The 26317-nt window shown below is 58.0% G+C and overlaps 1 protein-coding gene across 1 annotated transcript in view; it reads left to right on the forward strand.

Moving 5' to 3' along the window:
• Positions 1-2018: 2018 nt before the first annotated feature.
• The window catches only part of LOC101943921 (slit homolog 1 protein-like), a 98390-nt gene continuing 74091 nt past the window's right edge, over positions 2019-26317 (forward strand). The window contains exon 1 of the mRNA XM_065552752.1: positions 2019-2329. Within this exon, the coding sequence (XP_065408824.1) occupies positions 2034-2329 (296 nt within the window). The 5' untranslated portion in view covers positions 2019-2033. The remainder of the gene's footprint in view (positions 2330-26317) is intronic.

The following is a 26317-nucleotide window of genomic DNA, read 5'->3' on the forward strand; positions in this document are numbered from 1 at the left end:
TGGATCACTTGATGATTCCCTGTTCTGTTCATTCCCTCTGGGGCACCTGGCATTGGCCGCTGTCAGAAGACAGGACACTGGGCTGGATGGACCTTTGGCCTGACCCAGTCTGGCCGTTCTTATGACTCAGGATTACTGGCACTGGCCACACTGGCATTGGGTGGTTTTTGCCTCCTTTCTTGTGAACTGAGAGTTTTTCGTTTGTTGAAATCATTCCCCAGGTAACCGCATCAGGAAATACTGTGTGTGTGGATGGTGCCGCTGCATAGATTCGAAACTCAGTCCCCGGGCACCAGGCATGTGACACTGTTTCTGTTCCCTGATTGGAGGAGACAGGCTTTTGGTTCAGTTTATTGAGGCCAGCTGCAGAGCTGAGATTCAGCCCTGAGTCTCCCCAAAGTTGGGGTGGTCAGATCTGGGGTTCCAGCATGGACTTAATGTGATCCCCCTCTGGGAGCTGCATCCCCCCCCCCCCCGGACTAATTTCTACATCCAGACACTAACCAGAGACCCGGATTCGTTCCCTGCTCCACCACAGACTTCCTGTGTAGCTTCGGGGGAGTGAACAGAGCTAACGGAACGGGCAGAAAGGGCTAGATCATTAGTGAATATCCTAATGCCAGTGTAGGAATCCCTGGTACACCCATGCCGTGAACGCGGCCTGCAGCTCTGCTCACCCCATCTCAAAAAAGATCTATTAGAATTGGGAAAGACACACAGAAGGGCAACAAAGATGATGAGGGGGATGGAACAGCTTCTGTACAAGGAGAGATTAAAAAGACTAGTACAGGTCAGCTGGGAAAAGAGACACCTAAGGAGGGGTGGGGGGATTTGATAGAGGGCTATAAAATCATGACTGGTGTGGAGAAAGTGAATAGGGAAGTGTTATTTACCCCTTCACATAACACAGGAACCAGGGTCATCCAATGAAATTAATAGGCAGCAGGGTTAAAACAAACAAAAGGAAGTATTTTTTCACACAAGGCACAGTCAACCTGTGGAACTCCTTGCCAGAGGATGTTGTGAAGGCCGAGACTATAACAGCGTTCAAAAAAAGAACTAGATTAGTTCAGGGAGGTTAGGTCCATCAATGGCTATTAGCCAGGATGGACAGGGATGGTGTCCCTAGCCTCTGTTTGCCAGAAGCTGGGAATGGGCGACAGGGGATGGATCACTGGATGATTTCCTGTTCTGTTCATTCCCTCTGGGGCACCTGGCATTGGCCACAGTCAGAGATGGGATACGGAGCTCGATGGACCTTTGGTCTGACCCAGCCTGGCCGCTCTTATGAGCCTCTGAACCTGTGTGCGCCTTGGTGCCATCTGTACGGTGAGGATCACAGCCGGGGCCATGGGGCTAGATCCATTAATGGTTGGGCGTTGGGCAGTGCTCAGATACCGAGCTGATAGGGGCTAGAAAAGGACTTGAGCCGGCTAGTTCAGGGGCCGGAGTCCAGGGTGGCAGCTCTGTCCCTTTGTCCCAAGCAGGCTGGACTCGTCTCCCCGCTGGAGCCCGTCCAAGTCCAACTGCTTCTGAAGTGACTTGAGCTCCCTTTGCTCTTCCCGCGGAGGAACTTGACTTCGTGGACCCGGAGCCGTGGGCTGGGCCGGGCGGACGCCGGAGCCACCAGAGGGACACAGCCCAGCCCTCCCGGAGCCCCCCGGAGCCGCTCTGCTCAGCAGCTGCGGGGCCACGCCAGGCGCTTTGCCAGGTGGCTCCTGGCAGAGCTGATGCTGTTCCCAGGCCAGGCCATGACCTTTGGCACCCGGCACCCTGGCCCCAGCAGGGCCAGGCTCTGCACACACCATGACCCCCCATGTGGTGGGGCGGGGGGGCTGAACCCCCTGCTCCGACTAGAGCCTCGGGGGTGCCCCCTCCCCTCCTGCAGCCCCTCAGCCGCATGTGCCCCAGGCCGGGCCCGATCCGGCGGAGGGGGCCGTTCCTTTGTGTGCGCGCCGGGGCGCTGCGCCCCGCGGCGAGGGGCCGGCGCTGGGGGAGGAGCCGGCCGGGGCTGGGGGTTGTGTCTGCGATTGATGGATGGGGAGTGGGGGGGCGCGGAGCTCTGCGCTCAGACGCAGCCGGCTGCTGGCTGGGGAGGGCGCTCGGCGGCGGCGCAGCTCCGAGCCCGGTCCCGGTTCCCGGTCCCCGGCATGGCCCCGCAGGGCAGGTGGCTGCGAGCCGGCGTCTGGCTGCTGGCCTGGGCGGCTGCGTGCGGGGTGCGGGCCACCGGCTGCCCCGCGCTCTGCACCTGCAGCGGCACCACCGTGGACTGTCACGGCACCGGGCTCCGGGGCGTCCCCAAAAACATCCCCCGCAACACGGAGCGATTGTGAGTACGGACCCCCCCCCCCGCCCAGCAGAGACCCCCGCGCTGCCCCTTGCCCCCAGGCAGCCCCGGGGCGGGGGGCCTGGGCTCCTGCTTTGGTAGCTGGCGTCACAGCTACTCACCCGGCCCCCCATGTGTGGGGTAGGGCCGGGCTTGACCACCCCCCATGTGTGGGGTAGGGCCGGGGCCGGGCTCCCCCCCGTGTGTGGGGTAGGGCTGGGATCGACCTCCCGCCCCATGTGTGGGGTAGAGCCGGGGCCGGGCTCCCCCCCATGGGTGGCGTAGGTCTGGGATCGACCCCCCCCCATTTGTGGGGTAGGGCCGGGCTCGACCTCCCCCCCATGTGTGGGGTAGGGCCGGGGCCGGGCTCGACCCCCCTCATGTGTGGGATAGGGCTGGGATCGACCTCCCCCCCCGTGTGTGGGGTAGGGCCGGGCTCCCCCCATGGGTGGGGCGGGGCGGGGGCCGGTTGCCGGGAGGGCCGGGGAAGGCGCCGTGCAGCGGGTTTGCAGGGACCCCCGCGGGGTGACAGTCCCGGCGCGGGGCGCACAAAAGGGGGCGGGGGGGGGCAGACAGGGATTTTTGTCTTGAAGCTCTTGAGCCAGCCTCCAATTGTCTTTGTTACGGAGCTGGGGGGGGGGGGGGCTGCGTCTGTGGCTCCGCGCGTGGGGCTGTGGGATGGAATCGGAGCGGGACCCCTCCGCGCACACGCGTGGATCTCCGCACTCTCTCCAGCCGGGCCGCTGTGTCATGCGGAGCCCGCCTGGGACGTCTGGCTTTCGGGGCTCCCGCCGGTGTCCGTCCCACGGGGCTGGCTGGGGGACGGGGTCACGGGCTCCCCACAGACCCACGCGGCTCCGATTAAACTTTCCTCCTATTAAATCCCCGCGGCCCAGCGCGGGGCGCATTGTCCGCTCCGGGGCGCACGGCCGAGGCGGGGCTTCGCCAGGGACCCCCAGCCCCAGCCGGGCGGCTCCGCCTGGGACATGGGGACCCCCCGGTGACAGGGCAGCCGGGCGGAGCAGTGGCTGGGGCCGCCCCCCAGTCTAGACGAGCCCGGAGCCGGGGGCGAGGGGGATGCCCGGTCTGAAACGGCAAAGCCCGGCCGGGAGCGTCCCCGAGAGCCGGGCCCGGCTCCGCGGGGCAGGACGTGGGGCTCGTGTCCGGAGGGAGCGGGGCGAGCCCCAGCGAGCCAGCGTCGCCCTTTGTCCTCGGGGAGTTTCCCCGGCACCTCCGGAGGACGCCCCCCGGCGGTCCGGCCTGCCCCCCCCCTTCTCCAGCACAGCGCTGGGTTCTCTGGAGGGGTGTTCGCTGGGCAAGCCACGGCAGAGAAGGGGCAGGGCTGGGTCTGCTGAGGGTTGTGAGTCTGCACCCCAGTCACCTGCTGTCTCCCCCCCCACCCCAGCTCTCTGGGACCCCCCCCCCCATCCTGACCGGTGGCTCCGGTGCAAATTCCACCCTGGGCTCCTGCAGCTCTGCTGGTCTGTTTGAGGGTCCAGCCCTGGGCCCCTAGCCAGGATCTGAACCCCAGTGGGAGGGAGGCGGCGGCTGGAGCATGAATTCTCTGCTTGGCCAGTTACCATCCTAGACCTGGTGTGCTGCAGGGTTACGCTGCGGACTGCCTCCGGCTGGCGGCCGGCTCAGCTGCTCCCACTTAGCCAGGTGGCCGGGCAACCCCACCAGGGGACCCAAGTCTGTTCCAGGCGGAGATGAGGTGTCATTTGTATTGAATGCACCAGGGTAAGCCCTGCCCTGGGGTGAGCCAATGGAGCTCTGCTGGGGATGACTCTGGCAAGCGTGGCAGGAGAGTTGTAAAGTGGGTGAAACATAAGAACCGCCAGACTAGGTCAGCCGAAAGGTCCATCCAGCCCAGTGTCCTGTCTTCCGACAGCGGCCAGTGCCAGGTGCCCCAGAGGGAATGAACAGAACAGGGCAGTTATCAAGTGATCCATCCCCTGTCACCCATTCCCAGCCTCTGGCAAACAGAGGCTAGGGCCACCATCCCTGCCCCTCCTGGCTAATAGCCATTGATGGACCTGTCCTCCAGGAACTGATCTAGTTCTTTTTTGAACCCTGTTATAGTCTTTGCCTCACAACATCCTCTGGCAGAGCTCTGTAGGCTGACGGTGAGTGCGCTGGGTGAAGAAATACTTCCTTGTGTTCGTTTTAAACCTGCTGCTTTCATTTGGTGACCCCTAGTTTCTTGTGCATCAGCTCCGGGTGCCAGGCTCCCAGGAAATGGGTGTCTTGGGGCATCTCAACGGCTCCACAGCTCCTCTGGGCAGTCCCTCTGCTCCTTGGCCACCTGTGGCTGACCCAGTGACGGGAGACATGGCTGCTTTAGTTAATCTTCTCTGCATTGCACAAGGCAGACACCACCCTGGCCTATCAGCTCTCTCTGTCTCCATGCACAGCCAGTCCTGCCGCATTGGCACAGAGTCTGGGCTGGGGGGGGGGTGCACGTTTCTGGCCCCAGAATTACAGCTTTGGTGTAAGAGTCGTATTACATGTCTAGCCTTGGCACTTGATCCCAATACAGGGGTGGGCCATGGTGTCTGCAGGCCGTGGGAAAGAGCAGCTCTGGGAGCTACCTCCACACCTTAGAATGGAGTGATAACCCTGGAACCTAATGATGGCAGTGGCATAAGTGTCATGGTTGTTAACATTTTAGCAGGAATGTCTAGTTACTCTTTCAGGTGTGCGTGGCCCCTATGAGTCCTTGCTGGGGTGTGTGCTCTTCCCGTGACTTCCCACCTGTCTGCAGAGGCAGCACCTGTCTGGGAACTCACCAGCTCAGGTGCAGAGCCAGCTCCCCGGGGCATCACAGGCTGGCTCTGTCACTGGGTGCAGGGCTTTGTTGTTAACGGGCTCAGATCTGCAGCAGGAACAAAGGAAGGGCTGTGTGCGGAGGGGCTTGGAGTGTGAATGGCTGCAGAGAGATGCCCCAGCATGCCCTGGGTGGCTACAGGACCTTTTTATCAAAGGCTCCAGAGGTGATCCCAGCAATTACAGGCCAGTAAGTCTAACTTCAGTGACAGGAAAACTGGTTGAAACAAAATCATCAGATACATAGATGAACATAATTTGTTGGGGAAGAGTCAACATGGTTTTTGTAAAGGGAAATCATGCCTCACCAATCTACTAGAATTCTTTGAGGGGGTCATCAAGGGTGATCCAGTGGATATAGTGTACTCAGATTTTCAGAAAACCTTTGACAAGGTCCCTCAGCAAAGGCTCTTAAGCAAAGTAAGCTGCCATGGGATAAGAGAGAAGGTCCTCTCATGGATCAGTGACTGGTCAAACGATAGGAAATAAAGGGTAGGAATAAATGGTCAGTTTTCAGAATGGAGAGAGGTAAATAGTGGTGTCCCCCAGGGGTCTGTACTGGGACCAATCCTATTTAACATATTCATAAATGATCTGGGGAAACGGGGAAACAGTGAGGTGGCAAAGTTTACAGATGATACAAAACTACTCCAGATAGTTAAGTCCCAGGCAGACTGCGAAGAGTTACAAAAGGATCTCACAAAACTGGGTGACTGGGCAACAAAATGGCAGATGAAATTCAGTGTTGATAAATGCAAAGTAATGCACATTGGAAAACATAATCCCGACTCTACATACAATATGAAGAGGTCTAAATTAGCTGTTACCACTCAGGAAAGAGATCTTGGAATCACCATGGATAGTTCTCTGAAAACATCCACTCAGTGTGCAGCAGAAGTGAACAGAATGTTGGAACCATTAGGAAAGGGAGGGAGAATAAACCAGAAAATATCATAATGCCACCATAGAAATCCGGGGCATGCACGAATACTGCGTGGAGTTCTGGTCGCTCCATCTCAAACATGATATATTCTAATTGGAAAAAGTACAGAGCAGGGCAACAAAAATGCTTAGGGGGATGGAACAGCTCTGGTATGAGGAGAGATTGAAAAGACGGGCTGTTCAGCTTGGAAAAGAGACGACTAAGGGGGGGATGTGATCGAGGTCTATAAACTCATGACTGGTGTGGAGGAAGTGAATAGGGAGGTGTTATTTACTCCTTCACATAACACATGAACCAGGGGTCGCCCAATGAAATTAATAGGCAGCAGGTTTAAAACAAATACAAGGAAATACTTCACACAACACACAGTCAACCTGTGGAACTCCTCGCCAGGGGGTGTTGAAGGCCAAAAGTATAACTGGCTTCAGAAAAGAATGAAATCAGTTCCTGGAGGGCAGATCCATCACTGGCTATTAGCCAAAATGGACAGGGATGCAGCCCCATGCTCTGTGTGTCATTAGCCTCTGTTTGCCAGAAGCTGGGAATGGGCGACAAGGGATGGGTCACTGGATGATTCCCTGTTCTGTTCATTCCCTCTGGGGCACCTGGCACTGCCCTGTTAGAAGACAGGACCCTGGGCTAGCTGGGCTCAGCACGGCCGGCCTGATGAGGCTTGTACAGGCCCATGGAGCGCACTCGGTGAGAGACCCATGCTGGACCGGCGCCCTCATTACCAGTCCTTCCCCAGACCAAGTCATTTACTGGGATTGAGCCTAATTAGGTCAGGGGCCTGTCAGGAATCCCAGCCAGCCTCTGCGCCTGCCCCGTGTGAGCGCAGCCCCGCGGCCCTGCCAGCGCCCAGCGTGTCAGCCGCCCGGCAGGGCACCTCTTTAATGGGATTTTCTCTTCCCCTCGGAGCAGTGATGATGACACTGCGCGGTGACAGGGCTGCCGCGAGCTGTGGACACAGGGAAGCTCTAATGACCGAACCACCTTTTCCTAAACCTTCGGGCAGGGGGCGCGGGGCTGGGTTTGCACAGACACTCAGGTCTGCCACAGCCCCAGGCTCGTCCCTCTGGGAGCTTGGCAGGGTCTGTTCTCTAGCCCCCGCCCGTCCGTGCGCTCGGAGCAGCGCGTGAAGCTGACAGCCCCTGTGGGCTGGGGGCACCTGCCAGCTCCCAGAGGGGACCCCTGTTGGCAGTTCATGTCGCAGCCGGCCGCTGTGACTGAGTCTGGAGGGGTCCGCGAGCCCCTCTCACTGCCTGCTGCAGCTCGAGGAGAGTCCCGGGGGTGCTCTGCTTGTCAGGTCTGGGAGTGGCAGGGGGAAGTTGAGGCAGGGAGGCCCTGATGTGTGGGTCTGGGGGGGCATGCTCCCCGTCAGCACTCTACCCAGCACGCTACACTTTCAGGTCGGGGGGCTACTTTCATTCGGTGCCTGCTTCCCATAATCGATGGGCACTTCGGGTTTAATTAGCGGGTAACGAACTAGGCCAGATTGCCCCAGCCTTGCTCAAGGCAAGTAGCCCTGTGTTCCCCAGGTACCCTTCTCACCTCTCCCAGGAAGGCCCTTCGGGTATTGCTTCCCTGATGTTGTGTCATGAGCCAGTCTGCAGCCTCTTGTCCTGGTGTCCTGGCATTTCATGGCCCGTTGGTCCCTTTGTTCTCTTGGGGGAGCCCTTAGCCTCACTCGGCTCTAGGATCTAATGCCGGAGCCGTTTCGCTGGACTGATCCCCGGCTGTAGGCAGCGGAGCCACATGGGTTTAGCCCCGCTGGAGATCTGGGCCGGTGACTTGCCTTTTCCCTAGCAGAGTTGTGAATTCTCCCGAGCTTTCTGTCTTGGACTCCTGCCATCTGGTCCGGACCCAGCTGAGCCAGGAGCTGCGGCCGCGGGAGGGTGGAGAGCCGTGCCTGCCTTGTGAGAGCAGGTGTGTTTCTAAGCCCTGTGTGCGCCTCCTGCCCGCTGCTGTGTAGAGACATGTGCGCCTAGTAATGTTAATTGGGGCTCAGGGACGGGCGTTCGTTAAGCTGCCCAGCGCCGCCGCCGCGTGGCTCTATTCCATCTCCCTCACCTTTGCGGAAAAGAAAGTTACTTTCCCGGGGCGCTTCTTGTCTGACTTCCCCAGCGTCCCATGGGGCAGGGACCAGGGTCTACTCTGCGTTTGTGCAGTCTAGCGCAGCAGGGTCCTAGGCACGACCATGATACAAATCCTCATAAATACTGAGCTCAGTGGGGGCTGCAGATGGTCAGCACCGCTGAGAATCAGCCCCATGTGTGTCTAGCAGACCCCCCTCCACCCGGCCCCGGCTGCGCTGTTCCATTCCCTCTGCCCCCGTCCAGTGCCTCCGGAGTGTGTGAAATCCTTCCCGTTTGCCGGCCCCTCGCCTCCGCAGCCCAGGAGCGCGTGTGGCTCTTGTGGATTGGCAGTGGCTTTGCCGGGTGCAAGGTGGGTTGTCACCTGCACACATTGGGAAATGAGAGACCTGGGCGCCGGAGGCCTGTGATGTGCAGGAGGTCAGACTAGATGATCATGATGGTCCCCTCGCAGTCTGTGAGCATCAGACAAAGGGGGGCTAGAAGGCCAGACTGGCTCAAGTTGACTTTCGGGTGTCACGTTGCTCTCTCCACAAGCAGGGCTGCTCCACGCCGGCTATGCTGGCACCACGGACCGGTGCTGTGCTGGGTAGGAGCTCGCCTGGACAGGATGGCAGAGTTCAGGCAGCCTCAGAGCCTCTTCATCCTGCCCCAGGACTGAAAGGCCGAGTGGCCTGTGAATCAGCCTCTGGAGATGAATGCGAGAGGTTTCCATTGCGGAGGAAAGGACGCCTCGGAATCTTGAATTGAGATTTGCAAGGCGGCCTCCTGGCAGCACTGCAGGACAGGCTGCAGGACCCGGCCTTTGCCGACGGGCCTGGCAGGCAGCCTCAGCATGACCGTGTCTAACCGCTTTGGGAGCTGCCCGGCGTCTGGGCTGCTGTAGAACATTGTGGACAGATGGGGACGTTTTCCTGGCCTCTTAATTTTTGTTCTTTGAGATCTTCTGCGGAAAGCCACGCCGCTTCTGTCCGAGCAGGGCGCTGACCATTGGCCAGAGAATCCAGGCGGGTTCCGACCCACCCTCACGTTGCTGCTGGGATTTGCTGGTGATTGTTGATCACGTCCGCCTGATTTTTGGATTTGGTTTTGCTTTTGAAGTGTTCAGCTGTTGGCTCAGAGGCGGCCAGACGCTTACATGGGAGGGCAGGACATAGATTGATCGCTTTTAAGGCCAGAAGGGCCCATTGTGATAATCTATGCAGGCCTCCTGCCGAGGGCAGGCCGGAGATCTGCCTGAGTCCATTCCTGTTTCAAGTCCAGTCGCTGGGGTTGAACTAGAGCATGACTTCTAGAAAAACATCCCATCCTGATTTAAACCTTTCCCGCGATGGAGACGCCCCCCCAGCCCGTGGTCCGCTCTTCCTGGGGTGATGCCCCCCAGCACGCCTCATTTCCGGTCTGAAATTGTCTACTGAGCTTTCAGCCACTGGGTCTTGTTATAACTTTTCCTGCTGGATTGAAGAGCCCTGTACGATCACATTTCTGTTCCCCAGGTAGGTATTTATAGTGTGGGACCACCTCGCCCCTTCGCCGTCTCTTTGTTCAGCTAAGGAGACTGAGCTCCGTGAATCTCTCGCTGCAAGGCGGATTGCACAACCCTTTCCTCATTCTCGTTGCTCTTCTTTCAATTCTTCTTCAGTTGTGGACACCAGAACTGTTCAGCTGATTCTCCACCACGACCCCAAATCTTTGTCAGAGTCGTGGCTTCCCCGGACAGCGTCCCCCACCCTGTAAGTGTGGCCTGCGTTCCTCATTCCTACATGTATGACTTTGCATTTAGTCCCATTACAACACACATAGTTTGCTTGCACCCAGCTTCCCACGGATCCGGATTGTATCCGTGACCTCCGCGTTATGTACCGCTTCCCCCGTCGTCGTGTCCTCTGCAGACTTCCTCAGGCCTGGGTCACTGATCAAACTGTTAACGAGCCCGGGGCTAAGAACCCTTCAGGACCCCCCTGGAACCTGACGGGCTCGATGAGGATCCCCCGTTTTGAGACCTCTCAACCGGCAGCTGTTCAGCCGGTCCGTGTGTGCCGTGTCGTTCCAGGGACGCTGGGCGGTACCGCGGTACGGCAGCACTGCTACCTGGGCACCAGACTTGTAACCTCATCACACAGTGATGTCAAGGTAGTCAGACAGCAGCACCAGTCTTAGCGGTCGGTCTCCGCCGGCTGGTTGGGGAGAGCTGTCGTCAGCAGCGTCGGGGCTGGCGCAGGACAGCTCGAAGGAGGAAATTTCCCCTTTCTCTCTGGGACCCGGTGAAGGGCTTGTAGCCAGCTGCCAAGGATCCTCTTGCTCTAGGCAAGCGCAGAGAGAGCTGGCGCTGGGCCCGCTCGCTGGACACGGGGATGCACTGCGTGAGTGCAGCGAATTGCCCCCGGGGTATTTGCTGCCCAAGAGGATGGAGGCGCTCAGCGCGGTGTCTGCCCGGGGGGGACAGAGGGAGATGCAGACGATGACTGGAGCCCTGTGGCTGTTCGTGGGAGTGCACACGCCAGCGCCACTGGAGCTGCCTCTCCTCACGTGGCCTCGATGGACAGACTAGGAGAGCAGCTTCCAGCCGAGCGAGTGCCCAGCGTGGCTCCGCTCCCCGGGCCGAACTGCCCTCTGGAGCCCCAGGGTCGCGGGCTGCGCCGGCTGTGCCATGGGCAGGGCTCTCTCTGGAAGCCAGGCTGCTGTCCGTGGATTCCCTTGGAGTCCTCCTCAGGACTGAGCAAATTTGCAATTCTATTCCAGTTTCTCCCTTCAGCTCCTTCCAAGGCAGATGCTGTCTATATATCGCCATGGCAACGCTGGGCCTCTCTCCCCATGGAATTGCGAGCTGGAAAAATATTAGTTTAAAAAACGATGTCGTGTTTGTATTGACTGGAGCTGAGGCTGGTAGCGGAGAATCTATTGTCCCCACATTGGGAAAAGTCACCGGTAAGAGACATTAAAGCCTCTTGGATTGGCCCCGGGTGGCCACTTTTCACGCCAAGCAGCATTGGTTTCCCGGGAAAGTCTGATCCATCCTGGGTTTATTGCACCGTTTCAAATACATATTTTTGTCTTAAATGTGCTGCTGCGTTGTTTCCCCCGGAGTGGGGCTCCTCTGAGCCGATACAGAGCTTGGGAGCGAGAATTGTCTGCACTTGTAATCGCTTGGCCTGTACAATCACTTCAAAACGTGGCTGTTATTTAGGCTCTTGTCTGTCTGCTGCTTCCCCGTACCGCACGCCCAGCCCTTGGCACGGTCTCGCTGCAATTCTCACCAGGGGCAGCACCCGGGCCCTCTGGCTCCAAAAGCACAGGAGCTGAGAGAGAATCCCCATCCGCAGTAGAGGGGCAGTGATGTCCGGTGGAACAGTTCAGAGTCCGTCCAGCAGGGGGTGTTACTGTTTAGTATTTGTAGGCCCCCATTGGGCCGTGTGCTGGACAAACACAGAACAGAAAGTCCCTGCCCCAAAGAGCTGGCAATTTAAGTGTAAGACGAGAGATGACAAGTGGATCAGATGGAGGAGTAGCAGGAAACAATGAGAGCCTCAGTCGGTGTGGGCGGGCGAGGGGCTCGGCGCGGGTGGGTGGGCGGCGGGCTCGGGGCGGGCAGGAGGCTCGGCGTGGGCAGGTGGGCGGCGGGCTCGGCGTGGGCAGGGGGCTCGGCGCGGGCGGGCGGGCAGGGGGCTCGGCGTGGGCAGGGGGCTTGGTGCGGGCGGCCGAACCATTGCTGAGTTTTGTGCAGACATTGCGGCAAAGGAGAGTTTTGAGGAGGGATTCGAAGGAGGACAATGAGGTGGCTTTGCCGATGTTTACAGGGAGCTTCTCCCAGGTGCGAGGGGCAGCCGGGGAGGAAACACACAGGTGCTTGTTTGACAGTGTGACAAGAGGGTTCATGCACGTACACACACACACACACACACTCCAGCCAGCTCATTACAGTATTTGCATTTACTTCTAATTTCATGCTCCCTTTCCTTCAGCGTTTTCTCCGTTTCTGTTTCCCCCGAAGCTGGGAAGCAGCGGGGGGCGAGGCAGTCTCTGCCTGGTGTGTAATGAAGTGTCAGGGCTGCAGCGTCTCATGGAGGCCACGCAGGATGGAGCAGGCGAGCGTTCGGCGAGCGCGATGCGACGTGGGAAATCACAGAGCTCTGCGCCGGTTCCTGGGTGAGCGGGCAGTATATAGAGACTGCCCCGAAGGAAGAGAAGCCCACCTTTGGGAGGGGTTTAGTCTGGCCAGGGCCAGGCTCATCGCTAGGAGCAGAGGAGCGTAAAGCGAGGGGGAAGGGGATGTGCGTGGCTGGGGGAGAACGGCGAGATGGAAAGGCTGGAACAGAGTCTGCATCCCCGAGTGGGGCCCAATCCTGCCTGGTTCTGTGCCCTTCCGAGGGGTGCTCAGCACCGCCAGCTTAAATGGGGCCCTGCCTTTTTAACTCTCTGTAACCGAGCTTTCCTAAAGCCAAGGGGCCATAGAAACATTCCCAAGGATTCAAAGAACAAGGAATAGAGCTGGTTGAATGCCAGCAAGTGGCTCTTCCCCTGCAGGGTCTGAAACCCAGATTGTTGCTAAGAAGCTGAAAGTGCGACCGACTCTAAAGCAAGGGCCGACGGGCTCCCTGGATCCCTCTGTCCCAGCCGGGAGAGACGCTGTAAGTGACGCGTTGGATTTCTCCCAGCGTTAACGTCAAGGGCCCATTGGTAACACAGGCAGGGGCAGGGGTTTGACGAGAACGTGGCTGTTCAGTTCACGGTGTTGCTTTAAATGAGAAGATAAATCGTGTGAGACAGAGACCCCTCGTGGTGTAAATCAGGGTAGTTCTCTTGCACCCCCTGAGGATCTGGCCCAGACCCTGGCCTGTGGCCGGGGCCATTTCAGGCTTCCTGAGGCTTTGCTGAGAATCTCTTTCACGGCGTGAATTCTGGATGCAAACGCAGCTCCAGACAGCAGAGGCAGTGCCCCTGGGGACAGAGGCGCTGCTAGGAATGGGTAGATCAGAAAAAGAGAAATGAATTTTTCAGGCCACTGGGCTCTGAAAGCGGAGGAATACAAGCTCTCCGCGCCGACGGCAAGAGCAGCGATGGAGCCGGAGCTTGGCAAAGCGAGGATGAGTCACCAGGCTGGGGACTGGAGTAGAAACGGGGTCTCTTGGTTCCCTAACCGGGGCAGGGAGGAGGGGGCAAAGCTGGGAGATGTGGGGATTCAGGAGAGCAAAGGGATGTGGATCATTCAAGAACCCCCATATCTGGGTGCCGAGGCTTCCCGCAGGAGTCAGTCCCAGCAGCCTTTGGGGCTGCAGATCCCTGCCGCTCCTAAACCGGGGGTGCAGGAGTCCTGCTTCGCCCCATTGCCATAGCAACTGAGTACCTCCTAATCTTCCGTGTGCTCTCCGGACGCCCCCTGCGAGGCAGGGACGTGCTGCTGCTCTCGCCTTGCCGACAGGGGGTGGGGCAGAGAGACTAAGCGATGTGCCCAAGGTCACACAGGCAGTCTGTGGCAGAGCTGAGAACAGAAGCCAGCTCTGAGTGCCATGGTAGTGCTCTAACCACTGGGCTATCCTTCCCCTGTATCTGGGAAACAGGCGTGGCAAAGGCAGTAACTGCAGAACTCAAATCTTTAGTGTGTCCAGCTGGACTAGTGGACGGAGCACAGGGCTGGTCGTCAGGACTCATGGGTTCTGTTCCTATCTGCCAGTCATTGTGCAGCTGGACAAAGTCATTTCCCTGCTCCGTGCCTCAGTTTCCCCATCTTTCGAATGGGGATAATGACATTCAGCCATTATTGTATTAAATCAAGGGCTTTGAAATCGGAGGATGACAAAGAACTCCTCTGTGTCTGTGCAAAGCCCACCCAGGGGGAGGAAGGGCTAAGAGCTGGGGCACGAACCCCCCAGAGGTAAGTGAGAAAAGCATAAAACTCTCCTGTTCCCCAGGACTAGTTTCCCAAGCCGGGCTGCTTGTGAGGCGTAGAAGTTTATTGTGGTGTCAGCCTGGTTTAATACTCTCTTCCGGCCTGTCCTCTGCTCCCCAGCGTTCACTGGCTGCTCCGCCTTCTGCTAGGGGCTAGTTAATCGTCGGCCGCTCTACTGTGAGCCCCAGGAAAGGGCTCCGCTCCTTGGCTTGCTCCCAGGAGGCACCTGGCCGGCTGGCCTTCGCTGATGGCAGCCTTCATCCCCTGTGCCTGTGTGAGCTGCAGGCGGGTGCCCTGGGAGAGCTGGGCCAACTGCTGCATGGAAGCTCCTCCTTGCCAGCACTCGCTAGGGATGGCACCTCCTCAGCGTGCGGGATAGGCACAGGGCTCCCCTGGCGGCATCGGGCAGGGCTGGGCCGACGCAGGCAGTGACGTTCCAGAAGCCGACTGGGCTTGGGGAGGTTTTCAGAATGCAATGGAAGGAGTTTGTGAAGTTGCAGCTGCTCAGGCATCATCATCGAGTCGTGGTGTCACCCAGCCGCAGGCAGGGACTAGGCCCAGGGCGCCAGGCACTGCACGCACATCTCACGAGAGGAGCTGGCAATCGAAGTGGAAGCAGGAGGGTGTCCTAGGCAGGTAGAGAGTGGCTGGGGGTGAGGAGCACCCGGTAACAATGGACTGGCCGGGCAGATGGGCCGTTGCAGCCCCAGTCGAAGCGAGAACCACGTGATCACGTCTGACGGGTGACGGATTAAGCCCCAGATCTGTCACAACATGCCTCTGAAATGGCAGCCCCGTATGCTGGTGCCCGCACTCTGCATTGGCACGTACCGATCGGGTCGTGAGACGTCGCACCACTTCCACCTGCTGTCACGGAGTGTTGGGGGACTCAGGGCCCTGCACCCCCGGCTTCCTGCGATTCACCATGACTCTCAGCCAGCCAGTAAAGCAGAAGGTTTATTTGGATGACAGGAATACAGTCCAAGACGGGTCTTGCAGGCACAGACAACAGGGCCCCCCTTAGTTAGGTCCAGCTTGGGGTCCCAGGGCATGCCAGCCCACCCCCCTTGGGGGGGTCAGAGCCATCTCTGCCTCCCAGCCATCTCTCCAGCCTCCTTCCAGCCTGCTTCCAGCCCTCTGGCTTCAGCGACCCCTCCCACAGCCTTTGTTCAGTTTCCCGGGCCCCGGAGTCATCTGACCTCCAACCCCCTCCTGGGTTCTCATGTTACAAGCTCAGGTATGTTCCCTTGGGCCGGCTCCCATCCCCCGATGCAGACCATCCTAGTCACACTCCCCTGTCAGCATTCACACACCACAGTAAGAACAGTCCCAGTTCGTCACATCTCTCCCCCCTTCGAGACCGAACTGAGCGGGGTCACTTTAGCCAGTGACCTGGGGAAGTTCGAACCTACCCCCGTTCCCATGGATGCCCCCGCATCCCTCCAGTTCCTTGGTGGGAGTTACACCAGGCCCCTTCCGTTCCACGCCCCCCCTTAGGTCGGGGGTGCTTGATGGCACTCGCAGTTCGCATGTGGGAAGGTTTATGCGGCCTGTGCCCTTTTCCCACCCCCATACCTCTGGGGTTCCAACTGGGCTGTGGTCTTCTCCCAGCGCTCCAGTCTGGAGGTCTGTGCTTTGGGCTCTCTTGGTTTAGAGCCGCCCTTTTAACCTTGGCCACCCTCTGGAAAGGATCCTTTATGCTGGGCAAGGGTCCTAAAGCTGTTTTCCCCTTGTCCCAGGCCTTCCTCCCCCTCTGACAGGGGTCACAGGATCCGCAGTACTGTCGGACAGTAACAAAGACCCCAGGCCAGTAAAAGCTCCGTAGCAGCCTCTGCTGGGTACGCCAGGTTCCCTGGTGCCCTGAGAGGGGAATGTCATGGGCCCGGCACAGCAGCTGGCGGCGATACTTCTGGGGTACCACCAGCTGCCTCCTGATCCCCCCTGACTCCATTTTCCCTGGGGGAGCCCATTCTCGGTACAGGAACCCCTTCTCCCACAGGAACCTTTTCCGGCCACCTCGTTCCATGGTCTGTACCGCATTGAGGTCGGCCAGGTCCCTTATCTTCCGCAAGGAGGGGTCTCTCTGTAACTCGGCCTGGAACTCAGCAGCTGGGACAGGGATGGCCACCTGCTCTTTCTCGCCCGCTGGGTCCGAAGCTGCAGCCTCCCTGAGCCGCGTCCCTGGGCGTTCCCTCCCCACCAGGTTAGGGTCCTGCGCCTCAGGCAAGGCACCCCCCCCAAGGCCAGGGCGCAGGGCCCCTCGCCGGCTCTGACTGCGGGTCACAACCAGTGCCTTTTGGGGGTTGCTTGGCCAGTTCTCCAGGTCCCCCCCCATCAACACCTCAGTGGGCAAATGGTGGTGCACTCCCACGTCCTTGGGGCCCTCCTTGGCCCCCCATTTCAGGTGTACCCTCGCTACGGGAACCTTGAATGGGGTCCCGCCCACCCCGGTCAGGGTCAGGAAGGTGTTGGGCACCACCCGATCTGGGGCCACCACCTCGGGCCGGGCCAGTGTCACCTCTGCGCCCGTGTCCCAGTAACCATAAACTTTCTTCCCATCCACCTCCAGGGGAACAAGGCACTCGCTCCGCAGGGACAGCCCCGCGCCAACCCTGTAAACGGAGAACTTTGAATCCGGAGCATCTGGCCCTCCAGAGAAGCTGGCCGGGGGCCCTTCTCTCTCTTGAGCAGTTGATAAGCTGCCAGCCCCTCTTGCGTGGGAAGCCTGCCCCTCGTCCGTCTGGGCCTCTACCAAGTTAACCCGGTGCGGGTTCGGTCTGCTCAGTCTGTCCTTGAGCTTGGGGCACTGGGCCCGAACGTGGCCTCTTCGGCCGCAGTAATAGCAGCTCAGGTCCCGTGGGTCCCCTCGAGCCGGTCGGTTGTCCCTGACGCTGGGCCTTCCCCGTGGGAGGGGATTCCCCATATTCTCCCTTTGGGAGGTCCCAGGGTGACTCTCTCTCTGCATCGCGGCGGGCCTGTTCCTTTGGGGCTCCTCCCTGCCACCCCCTGACCGGCTCTTTACAAACTCATCAGCCAGCTGCCCGGCGTGTCGTGGGTTCTCTGGCTTTCTGTCCACCAACCACAGCCTCAGGTCGGATGGGCACCGCCCATACAGTTGCTCCAGTACCAGCAGTTTAATCAGGTCCTCCTTCGTCTGGGCCCCACCAGCCCACTTGCTGGCGTATCTTTCCATGCGGACGGCTAGTTGCAAATAGGAGATCTCAGGGTTTTTATCTTGACTCCGGAACCTTTCCCGGTACATCTCAGGAGTCAGCCCAAACTCTCGTAGCAGGGCCTTTTTGAATAGTTCGTAGTCCCCTTTCTCTGCCTCTCCCAGTTGGCGGTACAATGCCACGGATTTGGGGTCCAGTAAGGGGGTAAGGACCCGGAGTCTGTCCGCGGGGTCCACCCGGTGCAGCTCGCAGGCCGTCTCAAAGGCCTCCAGGAAGTCATCCATGTCCTCCCCCTCCTTGTATGGGGCCATGATGCACTTATCAAAGCTCCGTGCAGTCCTGGGTCCCCCCTCACTCACCGCAGCCGGGGGTTTGCTGCCCTTCAATCTCGCCAGTTCCAGTTCACGCTGATGCTGTCTCTCATTCTCCTGTCTCTGTCTCTCATTCTCCTCCCGTTCACGCTGATGCTGTCTCTCTTTCTCCTCCCGTTCATGCTGACGCTGTCTCTCTTCATGCTGTCTCTGTCGTTCACGATCCTCCAGCTCTCTCAGTTTTAGCTCTTTCTCCCATTCCAGCCAATTCCGCTCCCCGGATGCCGAACGTCGCCGGGAGGATCCTCTGCTGGCCGGCGGGCTTCGCCGGGGGGACCCCCTGCTGGCCGGGGGGGTCACGGCGCCTTCGGTATTTGCTGGGCTCCTCCCCACCCTTCCCCTAGGCATAGGAAGGAGGGGTCTCGGGAAGCCCTCAGCAGCCGGCTGACCACTCCCAGCTGGGACAGACACTGGTGCCTGCGCTGCATTTGCCAGGCTGCTTCCCTGAGACACAGGGATCAGTTCATTCGCGCGATCTTCCGCCTCCAGCTGGGCAATGAGCTGTTCTTTGGTGAGCCTCCCAACGCGCAGCCGCCTCTGCTTGCACAGCTCCACCAGGTCGCTCTTAAGCCGCTTGGCATACATCTTCCTGCTGGCCACTCACCGGCCTGTGTGCTCACAGCTCCCCACAGTTCCCAGGGGGCCCCCTAGTGTGCCAGCCCTTCTCGAGGTCACCGCCTCTCAGCCAGGGTCGAGCTGCAGACTCCTCCGCCCCTGGGACCACTCGCTGCGATCCCCCCGGGGGACCCTGTTACTGCAAAAGTCCTTCTCGCTGGTCACACACTCCCAGGGGTAATAACCGTCTCTCTCTCACTCTTCAGCAGGCCTGGTCCCCGTCAATCCCCCTTCGTTTTACTGCTCCCCAGTCACTTACTGCAGGAAGCGCCGTCCACGGGGTGCAGTAGATCCCACCGCTGCCACCAGTTGTCACGGAGTGTTGGGGGACTCAGGGCCCTGCACCCCCGGCTTCCTGCGATTCACCATGACTCTCAGCCAGCCAGTAAAGCAGAAGGTTTATTTGGATGACAGGAATACAGTCCAAGACGGGTCTTGCAGGCACAGACAACAGGGCCCCCCTTAGTTAGGTCCAGCTTGGGGTCCCAGGGCATGCCAGCCCACCCCCCTTGGGGGGGTCAGAGCCATCTCTGCCTCCCAGCCATCTCTCCAGCCTCCTTCCAGCCTGCTTCCAGCCCTCTGGCTTCAGCGACCCCTCCCACAGCCTTTGTTCAGTTTCCCGGGCCCCGGAGTCATCTGACCTCCAACCCCCTCCTGGGTTCTCATGTTACAAGCTCAGGTATGTTCCCTTGGGCCGGCTCCCATCCCCCGATGCAGACCATCCTAGTCACACTCCCCTGTCAGCATTCACACACCACAGTAAGAACAGTCCCAGTTCGTCACACCTGCAAAGGCAGGTTTTTCATTCCACGCCCGTGTCTGGGGCAATTTCAGAGGCTGAATCAAGGCCGGCTGCATGTGTGGCCCCGAGAGCCCCAAATCGATCGGGCATTGCTGCAAGAAAGCAAAACTAAATGGGTCAACACGGTGGCAAGAGCCAAGTGTGTGCCAGCCCCTGTCGTGGTGGGCACACTCGGCATTCCTGGGCTTCGGGCATGCACTGCCAGGAATTATGGACGATCGGATCGCCGTGCCTGCCTTGCGCCGCTTTCCCCATCCATCAAGTCCCTAGGGAATAGATTTGATTGTGACCGTGTCTAATTATCCTTCACCGTTTCCATTCCATTCAGTTGCTACAGGGTGAGCCAGCCCCCAAACCCTCCAAGCGGCTGGGGCAAAATCCAGCAAACCCACAAGGAACTGTACGCCAATAAACCGCAGGGTGTGACCTGCTACCGTGGTAACAAAGGGCTCATTCATTTGAACTGATTTTACCAAGGGATGTGGGGGATTTGCCATCACCTGACGTCTTCACATGGAGCTTGGGCATTTCTGTCTCAGCCGTGTCCTCGCTCAGCCGCCAGTTCTGGGCTGAAGGCAGGAAGCGCTGGGGCTGTGTTATATGGGAGGTCAGGCAAGAGGCGCGTAATGGTTGCCTCTGGCCTTTACCTCTAGGAACGACAAGGAAGAGCAAGTTATTGGTGTTATTTCCCAGCCAAGGAGATACGAGCAGGTGCCCACACAGGCCTCGGGATGCGCCGGTGAGCTCTGGTAGCTGCATGGTACGCGGCCAAGGAGGTATTTTTTACTCTGCTGGAATAGGGCAGCAAGGCAAAGGGTTAGCTACTGAGCAGCAAGAATTTCAGAGGCCTGGGCCTGACAGGCTGTAATTTAGTATCTGAGGCACCGGGGGGGAGAAAGTGGCGTGAAGTGAAATCACAGCGTTGTTGTCTTGGCAGCATTCGAAACACGCTTTCACCTGCTGCTGATTCCCCTCTGGGCTCGAAGGCTGCCGTTCCCCTGAACAAAGAGGTGAGGGGAGTCTGATGGGATGATGGTCAGGTCAGTGTGCAGCTGTGAGCACGGCCCAGCCCCCGAACACGCTGCAAACGGGGTGGTAGCTGCTGCACGAGGCTGGAGATGCTTAAAGTGGTCTGGGAGAAATGGGGGGATCTGTCATCAGGTGGGAGCTACAGGTCTGGGAAGACAGTGCTGACAGCACGCCCCTTAGTGCCGCGGCTCGAGGAAAACACGGGGTCTGTGGCCGGGCCTGCGACCCCTTGCAGATCACCCCTCCCCCCCCAACACACACACACACACACACACACACACACACACACACACACACACACACACTTCAATCGCTGGCTTTCGGAGGGACGATTGAGCACCATGAATGCCTCATGGTTCCTGGCGCTGGAGAGGGCCGTGCTGCCCCTGACTCACTGCACACGCCGTGCTCCCTGGTTTCTCTCGCCCCCTGCTCAAAATCTAGACCTGAAATATCTCCTAAATTACCCCAAATGCCCTGCAGTGTCCGCGGTGACTGAGGCTGACGCTTTCTGTTTCACACTCTGGAGCGGGGGCTCTCAGCCTCTCCAGACTATGGTCCCCCCCCTTCAGGAATCTGACTTCTCCCCAAGTTTCACCTCACAAAGCGACCTGCTTACAAAATCAGACCTACAAATACAAGTGTCCAGCGCACTGTTCCTGAAACATTGCCGACTTTCTCATTTTTACCATCTAATTCTCCATACATCGATTGGACTAGAAATACTGCACGTACATTTCAGTGTCTAGTATATGGAGCAGTATGAACAAGTCAGGGTCTGGATGAACTTTTAGTTTGTACTGACTTCCCTAGTGCTTTTTATGTCGCCTGCTGTAAGACTAGGCAAATCTCTAGACGAGTTGCTGAACCCCCGGCAGACCTCTCCGTAGCCCAGGGGTGCGCGTATCCTGCTTGAGAACCGCTGCTCTGGAGGCAGTTGGGGCTAGGGGCTAGGCCTACAGTGCACCCAGTTCCTCCGTGTGGCACTGACCAGCTGCTTGCCTTTGGTCCAGGCACGTCTCCCGTCAGAGCCTCTGCCTTCCCGTCTGGAGGTAATGGCTCCAGCCTCCCTCCCCGCAGGCCGGGGTCAGTGAAGTGCTTTGCTAGCCTTGCGTTGTTGTTATCAGAGATTCCGAGGCCGAAGGGCCCATTGTGATCATCTCCTCTGACCTGCTGTGAAACACGGGCCAGAGACCTGCCCCGCAGTAATTCCAGAGCAGAGCTTCGAAAAACATCCCGTCTGGATTTAACAACGGCCGGTGATGGAGAATCTACCTGGCCCTGCGTAAATTGTCCCAGTGGTTAATTACTGTCACCATTACAAATGTACGCCTGGTTTCTAGTCTTAGTATGTCTGGCTTCAGCGTCCAGCCATTGGACCATGCTCGACCTTTCTCAGCTAGACTCCAGAGCCCGACAGTAAATATTCGTTCCCCATGTAGGTGCTTATAGACTGCGAGCAAGTCAGCTCTTAACCATCTCCTTGTTAAGCTAATTACACTGAGCTCCTGAGTCTGTCACTATCAGGCAGGTTTCCTAATCCTTTAATCATTCCCGTGGCTCTTCTCTGACCCCTCTCCAATCTACCCACATCCTCCTTGAACTGTGGACACCAGAACTGGGCGCAGGATTCCAGCAGCAGTCGCACCAGTGCCAAATCCAGAGGTAAAATAACCTCTCTGCTCCTACTCAAGTCTCCTGTTTATGCTCCTGGGATCACATGAGCTCTTTTGGCCACAGCATCACACTGGGAGCTTGTGTTCAGCTGATTATCCACCATGACCCCCAAGTGTTTTCCAGAGTCACTGCTCCCCCGGGTAGAGTCCTCCATCCTGTAAATGTGGCTGACGCTCTTCGTTCTTAGATGTGTACCATATTAGCCGTAGTAAAACGCATATTGTTTGCTTGCACCCAGCTTACCGAGTGATCCGGGTCGCTCTGAATCAGTGACGGGCCATCTGCAAACGTCAGTGATGACGTGTGTTTTCTTCCAGGTAAAAATGTTAAAGAGCCGAGGGCCAAGAACCGATCCCCGCGGGACCTCACTGGAAACACGCCCGCTCGATGAGTCCCCATTTGGAGACCGATCAGTTAACCAGTTTTTAACCTGTTTAATGTGCGCCAGGTCATTTTATAGTGTTCTAGTTTTTTAATCAAAATGTCCTATGGCACCAAGTCAAACACCTTACAGAAGTCTAAGTCTATTACGGCAAAACGATCACCTTTATCAACAAAAGTTGTAAACTCATTAGAAAACACTATCAAGTTAGTTTGACAGGATCTATTTGCCATAAACCCATGTTGATTTGCATTAATTACATCACCCTCCTTTAGCTCTTTATTAATTGAGTCCCGTATTGGCCACTCCATTTATCTTGCCTGGGATCGATGTCAGGCTGACAGGCCTATAATTACCCAAGGCATCCGATTTACCCTTTTAGAAATTGGCACAACATTAGCTTTCTTCCAGTCGTCTGGAACTTCCCCAGTGCTCCACGACTTATTGAAAATCAACATTAACGGACCAGTGAGCTCTTCAAAGCTCTTGGATGCAAGTTGTCTGACCTGCTGCTTTAAGAATGTCTGACTTTAGTAGCTTCTGTTTAACATCCTCCAGAGATACTAATGGAATGGAAAGAGTGTTGTTATCACTATATGAAGACACTGCTTCATCTGGCTTTACCCCCAAATACAGAACAGAAATACTTACTGAACACTTCTGCCTTTTCTGCATTATTGATAATTCTACCATTTCCATCTAGTAATGGACCAGTACCATTGTCAGGATTCTTTTTGTTCCTAATATATTCAAAAAACTCCTTCTTGTTGTCCTCAAGTCTGCTGGCCGTATATGTCACCTTGTGTCTCTTGGTTTCCCTTATCAATTTTCTACAATGCCTAACTTCTGATTTATATTCATTACTATCAACTTCGCCTTTCTTCCATTTGTTATATATTATTTTTATTCTTTTACGTCTGCCTTCACTTCCCCTCTAACCTAGGTTGTCTTTTTAACCAGCACAGCCTTCTTCCTCGATTGTGGCTTTTTGGTCATCTAGTCAAGTGTTCTTAAACGATTTCCGGTTATTCACATTTTTCGGATTAAATTCTTCCTCCCAGCTGATTTGGCTCACAATCGTTTTCAGCTTTGTGAAATGGGCCCCGTTAAAGAACCAAATGTATCTATGTTACTTGTCTAGACTTTATTCGGCTTACACATTATAAATGTGACCGTCATGATCACTTGTGCCTAGGCTACCATTCATTTTTAGGTCTGGGATCCGTGCGTCTTTATCTGTTAGGACAAGGTCTACCACAGAATTCACCCACGTTGGCTGCAACTCTTTCTGAGTTAGGAGATTGTCAGTTAGAAAGTTTAGAAACTCCATGGATATTTTAGTCCTGGCTGCATGATACCTCCAGCATATGTCACTCTCACCGATCGCACAGCTCTTCTTCCTACACACTGTAGGGAGGTGTGGAAGGAGCAGACACCAACTAGGACCGTCTCTGGTCTCTGTCTGTTAGGACATTGATCCATAAGCAGGCAGGATAATTTTCTTCCAAGATATCAGTGACTCGGAACAGGTGACGTAATTTTTGATGTACAGTCCCCTGGCCTAAGAGTGTGGGGCAGAACGAGCCCGTTGGATCAGACAAATCACTCTAAAGGTGCTAACGATCTAAGAGGATCTGTCAATGCCGCATAGTTGCAAATTACACAGTATTGAAAAACCTGGGGTGGGACACCACCAATGTCCTGCGTCCTTGGTGAGTGGGCTGAGCAGGGGCCGAGCTGGGTGTGACGCGGGGGCCTGGAGCCCAGGGAGTAGGAGAGGACTGGGACTCTTGTCTTTCAGAGTGGGAGCCTGCCATTTGCTTGGTGCGTGTGCGTGCAGCGCCTGGGACAGTGGGGCCCTGTTGGCTTATGTATTCCAGCCATATCAATGTTACAGCAGTTTAAAATGAGGTCCTGATAGGTGGGAGTCTGAACCCCAAGAAACCTGTAACCCAGGAACCCCACATTTGCACCATTAACTCTACCCCTGCTTCTGATGTGGCACAATCTGCATCCATGGGTGTATTTTAGAGCACTTTGGAAAATCGGCACTCAGACATAAAGCTCTGCCTATAGTGCGTGCGTGTGCATGTGTGTGCGTGTGCGTGCGTGTGCGTGCGTGCGTGTTTCCTTCCTTTCAGCCCTGAGTCAGCTTGGGGCAGTCGATCAGGTATCTCTGAACTCTGTTTGCCCATCTCTGTGCACCATGCCCTGGGCTCACAGCCTTGCTGGATTGCCGCTGGGGCCCTGTCGTGCCAGGGGATGAGCAGCCTCTGAGTGCTCAGCGCCTCTGGAGTTCCTCCCCTCCTGGCAGGATCGGGCCCTTGTCCCCGGGGCAGGGGGAGGAGAAAGCAGGGGAATCCAAATGTCTCTGCCCGCCTGGTGCCTAGGCTTGGCCTGCTGGGAGCTGGCTGTGCTGCTGGGTTTCAGTTTAATCAGCAGGGCCGGGAGCGTCTATTCATTCCCACCGAGGCATTCATCAGTGTCCTAGTAACCTGCCCCCCAGCCCCCTCGCACTCAGGCGCACACGGCTCCATAATGGAAGGAGCCAGGCAATCTCAGCAGCTGAATGGGATTTTGAGCTGTGTAATTATGAGACTATGCCGGTCGAGTTGGAACTCATTAGCCATTATCAGCCATTTCAGCAGCACAATGCCACCACCCCAGGCTGCGCGGCTTCAGTGTCTGGACACGCTGCCGAGGTGCTGGAGGCCGTCCTGCCTCTGACCTCGGCCCTCCCTCGGGCCCCACGCTGCGTAGGGACCCCAAGGGCAGGGCCTGGCGCTGCCAGGGGTGCGTTCCCTCGAAATGGCTGCAAAGGAGCCTCTGCCGGCTCCCGGTGTGGGGAGCAACAGGCAATGAATCTAGTCTCCATTCCCCTCTGTATGGGAGAGGCCAGATCCCACGCTGCGCTGCCTGGTCCGAGAGCGCAGGCCCCGCAGTACGGGCCCGGTCTGAGATCGCAGGCCCGGTCTGAGGGCACAGGCCCCGCAGCAGGGACCCCACTGCGCTGGCCGGTCCCAGGGTGCAGGCCCCAGTACGGACCCTGCTGCACTGGCCAGTCCGAGAGTGCAGGCCCCGCGCTATGGACTCCGTGGTGCTGGCCCGGTCCGAGATCGCAGGCCCTGCGGTATGGACTCCGTGGTGCTGGCCCGGTCTGAGATCGCAGGCCCTGCGGTATGGACTCCGTGGTGCTGGCCCGGTCCGAGATCGCAGGCCCCGCGGTATGGACTCCGTGGTGCTGGCCCGGTCTGAGATCGCAGGCCCCGCGCTATGGACTCCGTGGTGCTGGCCCGGTCTGAGATCGCAGGCCCTGCGCTATGGACTCCGTGGTGCTGGCCCGGTCCGAGATCGCAGGCCCTGCGGTATGGACTCCGTGGTGCTGGCCCGGTCCGAGATCGCAGGCCCTGCGGTAGATTGAAAGTGCCTGATGTGCTGCACCCAGTGTGAGTGCACAGACTTGGCTGCCCAAACCCTGTGCTGAAGGATCTGGCCCCAGGCCCCCCTGCCCTGACCCCGGCTCTTGGGGCCCCTCTGCCCCAACCCTGGCCCCAGGCCCCCCAGCTCTCAGGGACCCCCTGCCCTGACCCCAGCTCTCAGCACTCAGCAAGTGGGGGCTGAGCAGAGCGGTTCTTCGTGTCTGAGTTGGGAAGGAGGCGCTTTGCTCACTGCCCTGCGCACGCACGGCTCCTGGTACATTCAGGGCATGGCCACGCTGCCGGCGCTTTTGAGCTGCGGCTCGCGCTGGCACTCGGGCTCTAAGCTCTCCCTCCCCCCCCCCAGGCTTCAGAGCCCGAGTGCCGGCCTGAGCCGCAGCATCGACACGGCTGTGTCTAAGCGCGGCAGCACCAGCCCAGCGCGTTTGCCAGCCTGGCTCAGTGCTCGCTGCCGGGGCTGTGGAGACGTCCCCCGAGAGAGCCTGCTGCAGACTGGCAGAGTGGGGGGCTGATTTCTAAGGGCTGCCCCCCCCCCCGCCATGGCTCCATCACCCCAGTACACCTGGGCGCTTGCCGATCAGGAATTCCCGAGTCCATTGGCTCCCTGCGCAGCCAAGTTCTGTGCGTCCCCATATGCTTGATGTGGCCAGTTTGGGGCGCCCTGCAGCTGTTCTACCAGCCAGGTGGGGCAGAGCCATTGAGTGCAGGTGTCGCAGGGTGCTGCCCCCCAGGGGGAGGCAGGGAGATCGGAGCCTG

The sequence above is a fragment of the Chrysemys picta genome, chromosome 7 (assembly GCF_011386835.1).
Source record: "Chrysemys picta bellii isolate R12L10 chromosome 7, ASM1138683v2, whole genome shotgun sequence".
Taxonomy (NCBI): Eukaryota; Metazoa; Chordata; order Testudines; family Emydidae; genus Chrysemys; species Chrysemys picta.